Genomic DNA, 13,934 nt, shown 5'->3' on the forward strand with positions numbered 1-13,934 from the left:
ATACAATAGAAAACTATTATTGGAACTATTTTCAACAAAAATCTTACTCAACATTGTTACACGGAATCACTTCATGGGTTTTGTTTTGAGTATTCACAGCCAATTATTGCAAACGTAGTAAGCATATGTTGAGACACAAAAAGTCACATCTCCAAAATGTGGTCTAAAAACCAGTATGTCCACTTTTGGCACACGAAGTACACTGGCAGGGCTAGTTTTCCAATTGCGCGGTTAAGCACTTGGCCAAACAAAAAGCCTCAAAAAGAGAGTGGTCATTCATGTTGGCAACCAAGTGACAACAATAGAGCAAATAAACGAGCAAGCATATCGGTATGCGGCACTGCGCTCTGAACAGTGTATGGTGGTGCTTGAAGCGCGTATGAGTGATTGTAAAACCTTTCAACACAAAAACAGAAAGATATAGGCTCCTTTCTCTTTCAAAGCAAACTCTACCCCTTTTTTCTTTTTTTTAAAATATTCCATGACCAGCTAAAGAGGGGAATTTGAGAGCAAGCCATGTTTCTTTAAAAACAACGCTGGCAGTACAGTAACTGGCCTCTGCTTCGTGTGTGCAAGCGCAATCGATAGAAATGGCTCCAGATACAAAAATAAAAACACACACAAATGGAATGTCAACTCGCTCTGCGATCTCTCTGACAATTCGACATTACGCCACAGTCAATAGCCTAACGCTAGTTTTTTCACGTAAGTTGAATGTGCTAAAATGATATAAACAAAGAAAGAAAATTAAAAAGCTTTATTAAAAAAATGAAATAAGGCGAAACACGTCTTTGTTATGCGCCTTTAGTGCGAAATACAATCAACTTTACCAACAACAAAAATAAGGCTGCTTGAAACGTGTGTCTGTATCTAGTTTTAAACTATGTGTGTGTGTCCAGTTTTAAAATCCGGTGTTATTCTCGTTTCAGAGAGTGGTCAAATCCGTCAACCTAGAATCTACCTCAAGTAGTAGCAATCGTTTTCACACCCTATTATCTACAGGCCGACCTGATTAGAGCGTCCTTCATCGTCAAGCAGATTTTGTTGCTTTTCTCAACTTGCCTTACACGTGTTGTCATGTTGAAATATGCCAAAAAATTTTCGATACGAAATTTCGTTTAATATCTACACAAAATGCCTTGATTTATTTTTGTGTCCATTGTTTCGTTGCTTACTCAAGAAAACTTCGTTTCTGCGCAAAACTTTCCGGTTTCTTTTTGCCGTGAATTAGGTAAGATTCGTTTCATAGAGCAGTATTCGTTTTCAACAGACCTAATAAAAAACAGAGTTAATTCTTTATTACAGCCTAATTCAAACTAACTGACCACTGGAATCCACAGCATTGAGTCTTAATGCAGGTCGCAGAAGACTGCAACTCGTTGTGCTTGTCATAAAGTGGGATAAAGTAAACACTGTCTTTTAACCAGATCGAGTATTCTTTCGGGTTTTCAAAGAGCGCGAATTAAAGTTTAGTCAATCAATTTCAAATTTCTCGTTTGTAGCAAACGAACGCTTGAAGAGATTTATTTTCTTCGGCAAAAAGCAAACAAAAAAACGTTAAAACAATCAATTTTTCTTCGACTTCCTCAGCACAAACGAGTTCGTTCTTTGTTGAGATAACAGAAAATGCCATTTGGCGCTCATAAAACAGTGCAGTAATGGATTCAGGGTTTGGAATCGCATGCCAAGCTAACCGCAAAGGAGGTTGATTGGTTTGACAGCAATTACGTAAAAGACGGACCAATTTGAACTTTTTATTGCGGTTGATTTCATGTGGTGGCTCTTCAAAGGATAATTCGCTTACGTATCAAAATTAGATAAAACCAGTGTTTCGATGAGCCAGCAAAAGCGAATGGACGGAAATTCGTCAGTGAGACGCAAGCTTAGCATTGCAAAGGTTGAATAAAAAAGACATAATTTCTTATCAGCAAGTTAGTCATTTTTTTATATTAAGTTAACTGTAAAAAAGGTTGGTTTGGTTTCGTTGGCTGGGCTGTTACGGACAAAATTGTTAATGAAAGCTTCGTTTAGTCTCAAGTAATGTCAATCACCCTTCTACAAACTGAAAACCTGAGAAGCAGCGTTGCCACGTGACTGCCATAAATCGTCAAACAATTAACTTTTATTATCATACCATTAAAACTCTACAACATCCTTTTTTGTGTGTTTGTGTTTCATTTTGTGGACTGGTATTTGAAAGGCCAATAAATTTCTCTCATCCGTAAAGGTCCAGTCCTTTTTGCATTGATTCAATGCCGCCAGACATTTAATCAATGTGATAAAGATCTGATCTGGGGACTGAGTAGTTGGCTTTGAAGAAAATCGTAAAAAAAATAGTTGTTCATAAAGAATAACTAGACAGAAACTCTGTTTCGCGTTCAACCTTCTGGGTCTCATCAGTAATACAGTGACTAGGCATCGCCGTACAGTTCATCACTGAGCAGATAAAATGTTTCTGTTAAAATTTCCTTTGTGTCATTGAAACAAGACCACAAGCAGTTTCGTTTTAACGCGTTTTAGTTTTCCACTGCATACAGTGTAACGTTCGTTCTAATGCTTGTTAGACGACAGCACAGGAATCTTTCAGCTTGAAGTCAATCTTGATCCATACATTTCTTTCTCATGTTATTTTGTCAAAAACATATAAACTTTTGGATTGGTAACCGTATCCAGGACACTTGGTGATAACACAGTAAACACAAAAACGCCATGTTTATATTTAAGCACAATTAGCTTTTATTTTATCGTATCAAAATAATCAAGGGATATGCAAACAAGTCCAACCGACAATGTGCATGAATTTGCAATTGCAACTTTTCAGGAAGAGTGAAATCTTTCACATACGTACTTTTGTTGTTTTATTAAAATTAAGCTTCAATTGGCCAAATTATTTTGAGATTCTGCAGCAGAAAAAGCTTCAAGACCCCTTGGACTGGTAGAAGAAAAAATACAACCAAACATTGCGCATTTCCCAGCCGGAAAATTAACTCTCTTTTTACATTGCTTCAACGTCTGCAGACGTTGGTCTCAGTCAGCACATCAACCCTTTCTAAAGTAATTCAACGTCTTGAATTAATACACAAAGTCCTGATTTGCTGAGTTACTTGAAAACTAAACCATGCAAAATAAGGATGCTCAGATGACCAACAAGTTTTTTTTTCCCCGTTTTAAGTTTAAATGTTATTGACAAGTTCATTGATACTGTCAAACATTTTAAAAGCAACACATTAGCAAACTGATGACTAATGGCGAGTAGAAGATCAAACAGGGTCAAAAAGACAGCCGCTGTAGTCTTCATGGACATGAACTGTCACCTCAGTCAGCAAATCAGTCTTTTTTACATTAATTACAATTACAGACGTTGAGTCAATGTAAAAAAAGGGCTGATTTTCTGGCTGGGACCCAAGCTTAGGAAACCATGTTCACTTATGGATAGAAAATGTCAAACCACGTCGGCAGAACAAAAAATGTTAAGAAAACAGACAAATTAAAAGCTGTTTCAATGAATTGTGCAAACTCAGCTTTATAAATGGCCAAAGGCAAAGAGATCATCAACTTTTCAAAGTAACCATGCAGTGTAGTTATGACATGAAGTTACACAGCAAAGAAATTACCCTTGACAAAATTTGCAGCGGCAAGAGCACTTGGAAGGAACATAAGAAAATAAAAGAAACAGAAATTGACGCCCTCCGCTCTCAACAAGCCACAAAGCAAACAGATTGTAGAGAAGAGAATGCTGTGGAGTTCTAACTTTTATAGTAAAAGAATGAGAGATATTCACTGCTTCTGTGAGAAAATCGTGGCAAATTTCGCTTATTGTAAAAAAAAACGCAGCAAAGCCAAACTGAATCATAACAATATCAAATCTCAAAACACTAGTTCAAAAAAAATGACAGGAAGCTCTCAGTGAAATGAATTATTTATTGCATGTTTCCATGGCAAGTAATGGACTACAAGCGTTCAAGTAAATGCTTTTTGTTGAGTTCTTTTTAGTCTCATTCCTGACTGTTGTTATAAATCATGTTCTTCTAAGACAGCATAATCCCGCATTTATACATTGATTCAGCGTCTGCAGACGTTGAATCAATGTAAAAACAACAGAGTTTGCTGTCTGGTTGTAGCGGAATACTGTCAATTCCAGATGTTTAATTGAATGTGGAAACTCATGCAATCTAAACTTTGCCTAAACATAAAACCAACATAATTATGCTTTGCAGAACTTGTTCATTTTAAGGGATTGCTTACTTTCAAAGCAGAGTTCATCGCAATGACTGATTGAGGCAGTCCTTGATCTCAGACTGTTTAGGCTTCTTTGTAAGCTTAATACTGGTAGTTCCAGATGTTGTTTGTAGGTTTAAATTACTGACACATACAATCACCAAGGTTGACAATGTAAAACTTCTGCTGGGTAAAGTGTTGTTGGTAATTTACTCTATCTACAAGGTGCCTGAATTGTGTCTGCTAAGAGCCATCTGCACTAAAACTTCACTAGCATGAATTCCCTGATCGTAACATTCATTTCAATAACTAATGTCCATTGTCCATGCACTGAGCTACAAGTAAAAATATTCTGATATTTCATAAGACTCTTTGTCATTGTTTAATGTTCATCAATGCAACAGAAGCACAACAATGAAATCTTTGATAAGCCTCTCTGACAAAAAAAGTCTCAAAACAGCAAACAAGAATTTTATGCTAAACTTAAACTTTAATGCAACATTCATTCAAGCTGCACTTTAGCAGACATTTATTGAAATGTGCTTTAACATTATAATACTGAATACAAAAAAGCTGACTGAGACAAAAGTGTTACAGTGTACTGTTTAGATTTGTGATACAGTACATATTATGTCAAAATTGTAATGGAAGCCATATTAGATCTGTTTTTAGAATAATGCACATTTAATTGTATCATGCAAATCGATAGATACCATCAGAACATTGTAAAAAACCAGTTCTAATAATGTACTCAGCTGCGCCTTTGCAAGGCTGCATTGACACCATTTGCTTTGTAAAGCACTGAGGAGCAACGCATTCTGCGATGGACAGTGGACACAACGCTATATAAAAACAGGGTCTGCTACTATTCGGTGAGTCCGCATCGGTGAGTTCCTAACCTTTAACCCCTAACCCTAAAACGGCAATGATAATTAGGCTATGGTACCCGATAATTTAAAAAACAATTGAAAAAATCACCGAATAGGGATCGGACTCATCGAATCAGACTCACCGAAACGGGCCATTCCGATAAAAACAAGCATTATTATTATTATTCTATGTCGAAAAAGGACATCTATGGGCTAAGCAAGTCTCCACGTTAAATTAGCAAATCGAAATTGTAAAATAAAACACAAATAACACTTCAAAGATAAAGTATGGTAAAAAACTTACCAGTCGAATATTGAAAACAAACCAGGACCACTAGCAATGAAAGCCAAAGGTCAAATGTATTCATTTCTTTATGAACTTTTTCCTAATATTCATTCAAGTTACTTTAACTAAATCAAAAGCATTTATTGTCTAATAAACTGTACACAAAAGCGTTATCTGCAAAGTAAACAACTCGAAATAAAAATTTTACAAATAGTAATTTAACCAAGTCTAATAATTTATCATTTTTTGAAATCATAGCAGGTTACAATTCCTTAAGCTGATGCTGCTTCAGTTTTTCAAACATTGTTTGTTCCATGAAAACAATTTTAAAATAAATTCAAAGTGTTTTGGAGTTTTGGCTATAATAGGGATTCTTAAATTTTTTAGGCTGCATCTTCTTGATGTCACTTGTAAAAATTTTGTGTGCACTATCTCGTTAAAGTTGTAAATCAAACCACATAAATTTTACAAGGTTTGGATTTTAAAACAATCAAATTTATTTTTACTTGAAACCAGCGATTTAATTTATTGTTTAGGTGAAAACAATGCACATCACATGTCAGATTCACAGTCAAGTTTGTTTCGAGCTTGTGACTTCACACTTTCAAGTGTAGAATAGCCAAAAACTACTTGTTTTTTCTCTTACTGGTATAGATAATGAAAATTGAAGCCATGGCTGTTATATTAGTCTGCTTTAGCAATCTCTCTCACAAAATCGGAAATTTTAAATCCGCAAAAAATAAAGTCACAAACAACCATTGTTATAGAACAGTGGACTAGACAACAACCACAATTAAAGGCACTTGAAACAAAGGTCAAAACTATAGATTGCATCACCAGTCAATAATTGTGATGCAAGAAAAAGTGCTATCAACATTTCTGTTCATAACTTGTAACATACAGTGGGATACAAGTGTAACAGTTTACCACCTAATACCCTTATAGAGTAGACTTGTTACACTGACTTCCCAGTGAGGCACACCTCTCAGTTTAAGAATTTCGGAGCTAGTGAGTTTGCAAGTGTGCTGGCTATATATTTTTAAAGATAGGCCCACAGAATTTGGCCCATACTAGTCATAACAAGCAGAACTCCCTGTATATCATTTTGTCATTGACTCTTTGATATTAAAATGTTCAAAAGAAAAACTTTAATACCATCAAATGATAATGCAACTAATTTTGTACAAACAGCTGACCAATGTATCTAATGTTAAATGATTGTTTGTAATCCAACATGTGTGGCTTTTTTGTTACAGTATATTTTGTATTTGCTACAATTTTCCTTCATATATATACACCCCCTCTGGTCTTTTCTGCATCCAGACCTCAAAGCATTTAAAGATTTTTTTGAATAATTTTTTTTTCTTTATTGTATGATGAAGTATGATAATATTACATAAGTTTGCAGGGTCTGCTACTATTCGGTAAGTCCGATTCGGTGAGTCCGATTCGGTGAGAGCCTTTTTCGGTGAGAGCCCTATTCGGTTAGGTTTTTTTTTTTTAATTATTGCGCGCCGTAGCCTAATTATCATTGCCGTTATAGGGTTAGGGGATAGGGGTTAGGGGTTGGGGGATAGGGGTTGGGGGATAGGGGGATAGGGGTTAGGGGGTTTTTGGGGTTGGGGGTTTTTGTGTTTTTTTTCTGAATTTTTGTTTGAAAATTATCAGGTACCGTAGCCTAATTAAAACCCCTAACCCCCAACCCCAAAAACTCCCAACCCCCCAAGTCCCCCAACCCCCCCAAACCCTAAAAACCCCCAACCCCCTAACCCCAAAACCGCAAACCCCCAACCCCAAAAACCCCCAACCCCAAAAACCCCCAACCCCAAAAACCCCCAACCCCCTAACCCCAAAACCCCACCCCAACCCCAACCCCCTAACCTCTATCCCCTATCCCTATAACGGCAATGATAATTAGGCTACGGCGCGCAATAATTTAAAAAAAAAAAACTCACCGAATAGGGCTCTCACCAAAAAAGGCTCTCACCGAATCGGACTCACCGAATCGGGCCATTCCGAAGTTTGCAGGTAATAAACTGTATGGAAGTTGTATAAATAGTTCAGGTTTGACAGAACAAGCTAAGATTTTGATGTTTGCATTCTTGGTCAGAACTACTCTGATATCATGCAGCAACAATGCTAATAGGTACAGTAACACGGGTGCAACCTAATTCGTACCCTAAACAATTCGTACCCTCATTTCGTACCCTGAAAAGATCGAGAAAAAAAATAGCACAAAGCCGAAGTTGCAGATCGAAACAAAGCCGAAGTCGCTAATCGGAGTTTCCGCAAAAATTTTAAAGTTAGGGTTAGGGCTAGGGTTAAATGGAAACTCCAATCTATGTGCTATGTTGGCTTTTTCAAATTTTTTTCTCCATTTTTACAGGGTACGAAATGAGGGTACGAATTGTTCAGGATACGAATTAGGTTGCATCCCAGTAACACTATCATAACTGCACAAGTAACTAGCAGCAAAACAAGTTAGACAAAAAGTAGCCTAGTCAAGATATATAAAACACATTCACTTTTATAAACAATAGCTTACAAAAGTGAACATTAATAACATCAAGGCACACATGATAGCACATAACCTAACAAAATTTAAATATATATATACACAATGTTAAATAGAATACCGGTAGAATGCAATAATTTAATAGAAATGTGTGGTGATGTCAGTAAAAAAAAACACAATTTTCTCCATACTTTTTCATGCCAATAAAAATATAACTCTTTGGATGTGGTAACATTCGTACAATTATTACACTCTTGTCTAGGCCACATAGACTACCTTTAAAACAAGATACTGTTAGGCTATTATATATCTATCACATAGATAAATACAACATATCGGCCTCATCATTAGCCACTCTATAAAAGCTAGTATAATTTGTAGGAACGTTTAATATAATACACCAGTCTATTATAAGCTAGCTTAAAGACTAGAATAATAAAGGTGAAAACAAAACCAAAAATTATCATCAATATAAGAATTCAGTTACAGTCCATTATAAGAGCAATTACAAAGTATCCAACTTTACTACATTTTGTGAAAATAATGTACGCTTTTACTACACATCAACAAACATAAAAATCTTTGTCACCATATTTCAACAATGATGCTTAAGCAATGGTTAACAAGTTAAAACAGACTATAATATCTAAGCACCACAAATACATCGATTCAATAGTCCATGTATTAACAAAAGCAGAACATGTAAATTAGGGCTTTCGTGAACTTTTTTTCATTTTAGATATTACTTGCTACTTGTAAAAAACAAAATTTATCTCTCATTTCTATGCACATAATTCCATTTAAATTGATTAAATGTTTAAATCGTTAACCATTGAACAATGAAACATAACATGAAAAAGCTTGATAAATCTACCATCAGTTACCGTATCTCATTTTGTCTGTACTGGTAACAGGCAAAAAACAACTGAGGTGGGGCACCACTAAAAAATAGATAATTACATCACATAAAATGGTGCATTGTTTGCAGAAGTGAAGAATTAATGCTAGTGTAGAAAAGGCAAAAATCTGATGCAGCCATTGAAGAAAAGACAGAAATCTGGTCTTGGCGTCTATATTGTGCAAATGTACAATACAGCAATAAAGCAATGTTGAAAAAATTAAACATTGTTATATGTCTTTATACGTTCATTTAGGTTATACTTTTCTATAGTTGTGAATCGACAGGCAGAACCAAGAGGTTGTTTCCAAGATAACAAAAACCATACCGTACCTTCCTGCTTCATATATTCTGATTCATGTTTTTGCCTTGATAAATCATCTTGAATTGCTTGTTGCTACTTAAACCAGCTTTATTGCGAGATTTGTCTAATATAGCCTAGATGCCAAGATCAAAGTTCTGCCTTTTCTACATCAGCATTAATTCTTTACTTCTGCAGACAATGTGCCAATTAACGCTGGAAAAATTTCCACATTTCCATCTTTTAGCGGTGCTAACTAAAGTGATATTTCACATTGATAAGCTTGTATGACACCCTGCAAAGACATAGTCTAGCTTGTACAACTGAACACTGTTCAAGTGTTCATACTAACAAAACATTCTGTCATAAGAAAAATAATAAAATCTTAGAGCAACAACCATGCACCGTAATTTTTTTCCGTATTGATAGATTGATCCGCCATACAACGTGTCAAGTCAAAATTCCAAATATTTTCTCAGACTAATTGGACTGAGCTTAGTTCATTCACTTAGCGGACACCTTAAGCTACTGCACTTCCCAAATGAATTTGTAAATTACTACGTTTGTAAAAATTCTAAACAAGACGAAGGTACTACAGCCAAGCATAGTTGACTGTCCTATTAGAAGTTACAAAAACTTGTAATTCAGAAGCCCATGCACATACTTCAACAAATTCAGTTGCCACAAAACAGTCGCTCCGAGCAGGGTTGCCAGACTGAAATTTGGAAAAAAGGCCAAACTCACCAAGAAAAAAGGCCAACTTAAGGCCAAATAGTTAGAAAAAAGGTCAAAAATAAGCCAAACTCAAACAAGATAAAATAAGCATTGTAATCACGGTTGCCAGACTATGAAAAGGTCTTAATGCAAAATAATACAAAAAAAGGCCAAAACAAGGAAAATATTAGATAAAGAAGGCCAAATGGATATTTACCTGTTTATATTAAAAATAATGAAATATACATAATTACATAATTATATTTAACAAATTTACTTATATTTTATTGGATTATTGAAGAATTTCATCTAAATAGTTGGTTTATTCATTTTCTGATAAAATATACACATTCTCACTGTTGCAGGTTCGTAGCCAGCCGGTGGCCAGAGGGGCCTCAACCCCCCTAAAAAAAATCCCAACGTTCTCGACCAACAGCTACAATTATAATGATTTTGCCTATCTTTCCCGTTTTTTCTTTTTTTGGGCCTTCCTAAAAAAAAGTTGGCCCCCTTTGCTCTGCGGTCTGGCTACGGCCCTGCACTGTTGTGCAATTCAATCATATTTGGGGTGCACTTGAAGTCTTTGCAACACATTTTTTGGTCCAACAGGTGAGAACGAAGTCTTATGACAACTTCCAATAGTTGAATTTGTGTTCTGTTTCTAGGCTTTGTTTTTACAGCAGTAACTAAAATATTTGCTTTGTTTTTACAGCAGCAGTAACTAAAATATTACCATCATACTTCACCACATCACCAATGTGATCAATTGAGCGAATAGTAGCATGGCACACTATGGTTAAACTAAGATCAATTTCTGCTATTTTTTCTGAGTCAGTGACTTCATGGACAAATTTAGTGAGAGAGCTTTAGGAGGAATTTGGTATTTTATTTAGGTGTTTCTTGGTTTTTTTATCTGTAGAAATGTTGCTTAGCTTTGGCAATATATTCACTTTGCACATCACACAGTTCTCGGCTGGCAAGCCTGCGGTTGTGTTAGACCAGTGCTCTTCAACCTTTTTTGCGTGGTAGCCTACACCTTTTTTCAATTTTTAATAAATTCGTATACCTTACAAATAACAATGTTTAATTGTGCACAGGAAGTAAAAAAAAACTAATAATTAATTAATTGTTTGTTAAAGTGATTATAGTAGTCTTGAACTGGGCACAAGAAACTACGCATGCAAAAGTGCAAAAAACGTCAAAATTGAAGTTGATTTAATGGCTAGCTCGTTGTTGCATTGTTTCGGCAAGTTGGACATAACGTGGTGTTAGCTCTTTCTCTATTCCTCCCCGCATTAAAGAATCAATGTCAAGTATCGAGTTTCATTTGTTTGACGTGATCTCAACAAGACTGGAAAATCCTTCTTCACACAAATAAGTGGTAGGCATCGGCACCAAGACATCAATGGCTTTTTGCGCGAGATTTTTGTATTCGGGAAATTCAAGAAGAGAAACCCAACATTCTGCGTAATCCACTTCTCGGAATGAGTGTTTTTGATTTAAATCAGCCGTAGTTCCAATAATTCCTCATCCTCAGTTGGTTCATTATTAAATGGTTGGATAATCCACGAGTTTGCTTCCAGACATTGTTCGTTATCTTCAGGAAAATACGTAGCCTAGTCAAATTGTCGGCAAGTAATTTCAGGTGACTAACAATAAAGGCAGACAAGTTATCTTCAGTAGAAACGTCCTCAAACTCCCAGCTAGACTCTTTCATGTATTGACTTAATACAGGAAAGTCATTGAAGTTCCTCGACAAAGCATTCTCTTTCCAGAGTGCAATTTTCATCTTCAGCGCATTGATCTTGCTAGTTGACCGAAGTATATCACCTTCTCTCCCTTGAAGACTGATGTTCACTTGGTTCAAGCGATCAAAAATCGACGCCAAGTATGCCAGTTTTGCAATCCAGAATATGTCACGAAACTTGGAAGCCCTTGGGTCTCCGTGTTCAGTGTAAAATGCCCCTAACTGTTCGCGAAGTTCAAACACACGGGAAAGAACTTTCCCTCGCGATAGCCACCGTACCTCTGTTGTGACATCCACTATCACATATCTAAGCTTTATACCTTTCGTATACCCTTCTCCAGCTGTATACCCTAGTTTTGATCTGGTATACACTTGGGTATACAGTATACCCGGTTGAAGAGCACTGTGTCCAGGGGTCCGCAAATACTTTTTGGTGCGACCCAAACATAGACCCAAAAAGCAATCGTTCGAAGTCTTCGCGACCCAAACGTTTCGGAAGCATATAATTTTGCGCAAAACACTTTGCAAATTAATATTAATTCCAATACGGTCGTCCCCACTTATTAAGGCCACATCGGGACCGGACGATTTTGGCTGCGGGAGACAATTTTCTGCCACTCCTATACCTTCAGTAATTCCGGAATGGACCAAATTGGGCTTAATAAGCGGGTGGACCTATTAACCGTGCGCTTTGTCGTCGTGCAAGCCTCTGGGGCCGAGGGTCTACTCTATCCTTTTACCACCCCAGACTCAAGATGTTCCCGGACTACACTGGAAGGCTATTAGAAAGCAGCCAGTATTTAGTTTCATCACCCATGACACGCAGACCTTCCACTACGTTAGGTGGCTTGAAGATGGTACAGTTATTGATGATGTGGTCTGCAGTCTGTTCCTCCGCACCACATTCACAGGAGGAGGAAGAGGCTAATTCCCCAATGGCGCATGGTTGACCGGAAAAGCCCGACGCACGTACGAAGACGGTTGAGGCGCACCCATGCTTGTCTTTGTAGTGTCAGGCGAATGGGGCATGTGTCGGCATTGGGGATGAACGAATGAAGTCCGGTGGTACTTGACTTCCTTTCAGAATTCCATTTATAGTCCGCCCAAGTAGCCGCAGAGATGAAGTTCATCTGCTTCGTTGATCAGAAGTTGAGCGGCTGGCACCAATGGTTGTCTTGACTTCAGTCGAATGGGGTGCTGGTTTGGGGAAGCAGAGATCTTGTGGTGGAGAAGATGGTTAGGCTTTAGTGCCCGTCGGCTAAGAAACAGAGTGGCTTCTTCGTGACGAAGCTCAGAAAGTTGGATGCCAGCGAGAATGGCAAAATTATCCAATGATGTGGGACGCATGCATCCGGTAACTGTGCGCAGGGTGCTGTTTATGGCAGTGCCGATGTTATGGCAGTGTGCACCAAACAGGTGCACAGTACTCTGCTGAAGAGTAGGCAAGGGCTAAAAGGCTGCTATACGCAAAGTGTCAGCCCTCGCCCCCCAGCTGTGGTCTGCCAGGCGCTTGAGTAGTGCAGCGTGGGATGTCATTTTCTTGCGCAGTGACACCAAATGGTGGCGGTATGTGTACGATTTGTCTAGTGTCACCCCAAGATATTCTGGTTCGGGGCAGAAGGTCAGAGGTTTTCCATTGTTCTGAACATGTAGCTCACGATCAACTTCCCGACTGTAGGCTATATAGGTGGAAAGCTGCCGCCAAAGTTTTATTTTCGCTAAGTTTCAGTCGCCAGTTCTGGAGATAAGCTGAGAGAGTTTTCATGCCCTGGCTCAAGCTGTCTTCCAGGCTATATATATAACCGTGGGCTTAACTACTGTACTACAATCGAAAGTATAAATTTTCTTGTAGCCTACCAAATTGTACGAAACTCAGCACATCAAAGACTATATGATTGTATTTATTTTTGCCATACAAGTTATATTTATGGTAATTTTAAACCGTTTTGCGACCCACTGTGAATGGTCTCGCGACCCAAATTTGGGTCGCGACCCAGTATTTGCGGACCCCTGTTTAGACTACCGATCGATCGAAACATGAACACGTTACGTTTCTGTACAGGCTATGCCTACTTTTGTTGAGCGTTGAAATTATAATTCCAAAATAATATCTATAATATTCATATTTATCGATATTTTATGACTTGTACCGAATTTTAATAAATTGTAGCAAAAATAATTCTGAAAGTAGCCCAAAAGGTAGCAAGTATAAAAGGATTGTAGCGGATGAGTTTTAATCCGCTACAGTGGTGACATGTGGCTCCACTGGCTGCCTTAGCAGGTGAGCGCAGTCTGACTTGGTAAGGCCTAGAACATCACACAACTAAGGCGAAAGAGCCATGTCCATTGAGTCCTGTCTTTGTCATGAGTTACCAAGGGGGGTGGG

General features: G+C 37.5%; 1 protein-coding gene across 1 annotated transcript in view; it reads right to left on the minus strand.

Annotated features, from left to right (window-relative positions):
* LOC145764373 (uncharacterized) overlaps positions 1-5,540 on the minus strand; it is a 30,094-nt gene extending 24,554 nt beyond the window's left edge. Inside the window, exon 1 of the mRNA XM_082575989.1 lies at positions 5,392-5,540. Within this exon, the coding sequence (XP_082432115.1) occupies positions 5,392-5,455 (64 nt within the window). The 5' untranslated portion in view covers positions 5,456-5,540. The remainder of the gene's footprint in view (positions 1-5,391) is intronic.
* Positions 5,541-13,934: the final 8,394 nt, after the last annotated feature.

Source organism: Aplidium turbinatum, chromosome 2 (genome assembly GCF_918807975.1).
Source record: "Aplidium turbinatum chromosome 2, kaAplTurb1.1, whole genome shotgun sequence".
NCBI classification, from domain to species: Eukaryota; Metazoa; Chordata; class Ascidiacea; order Aplousobranchia; family Polyclinidae; genus Aplidium; species Aplidium turbinatum.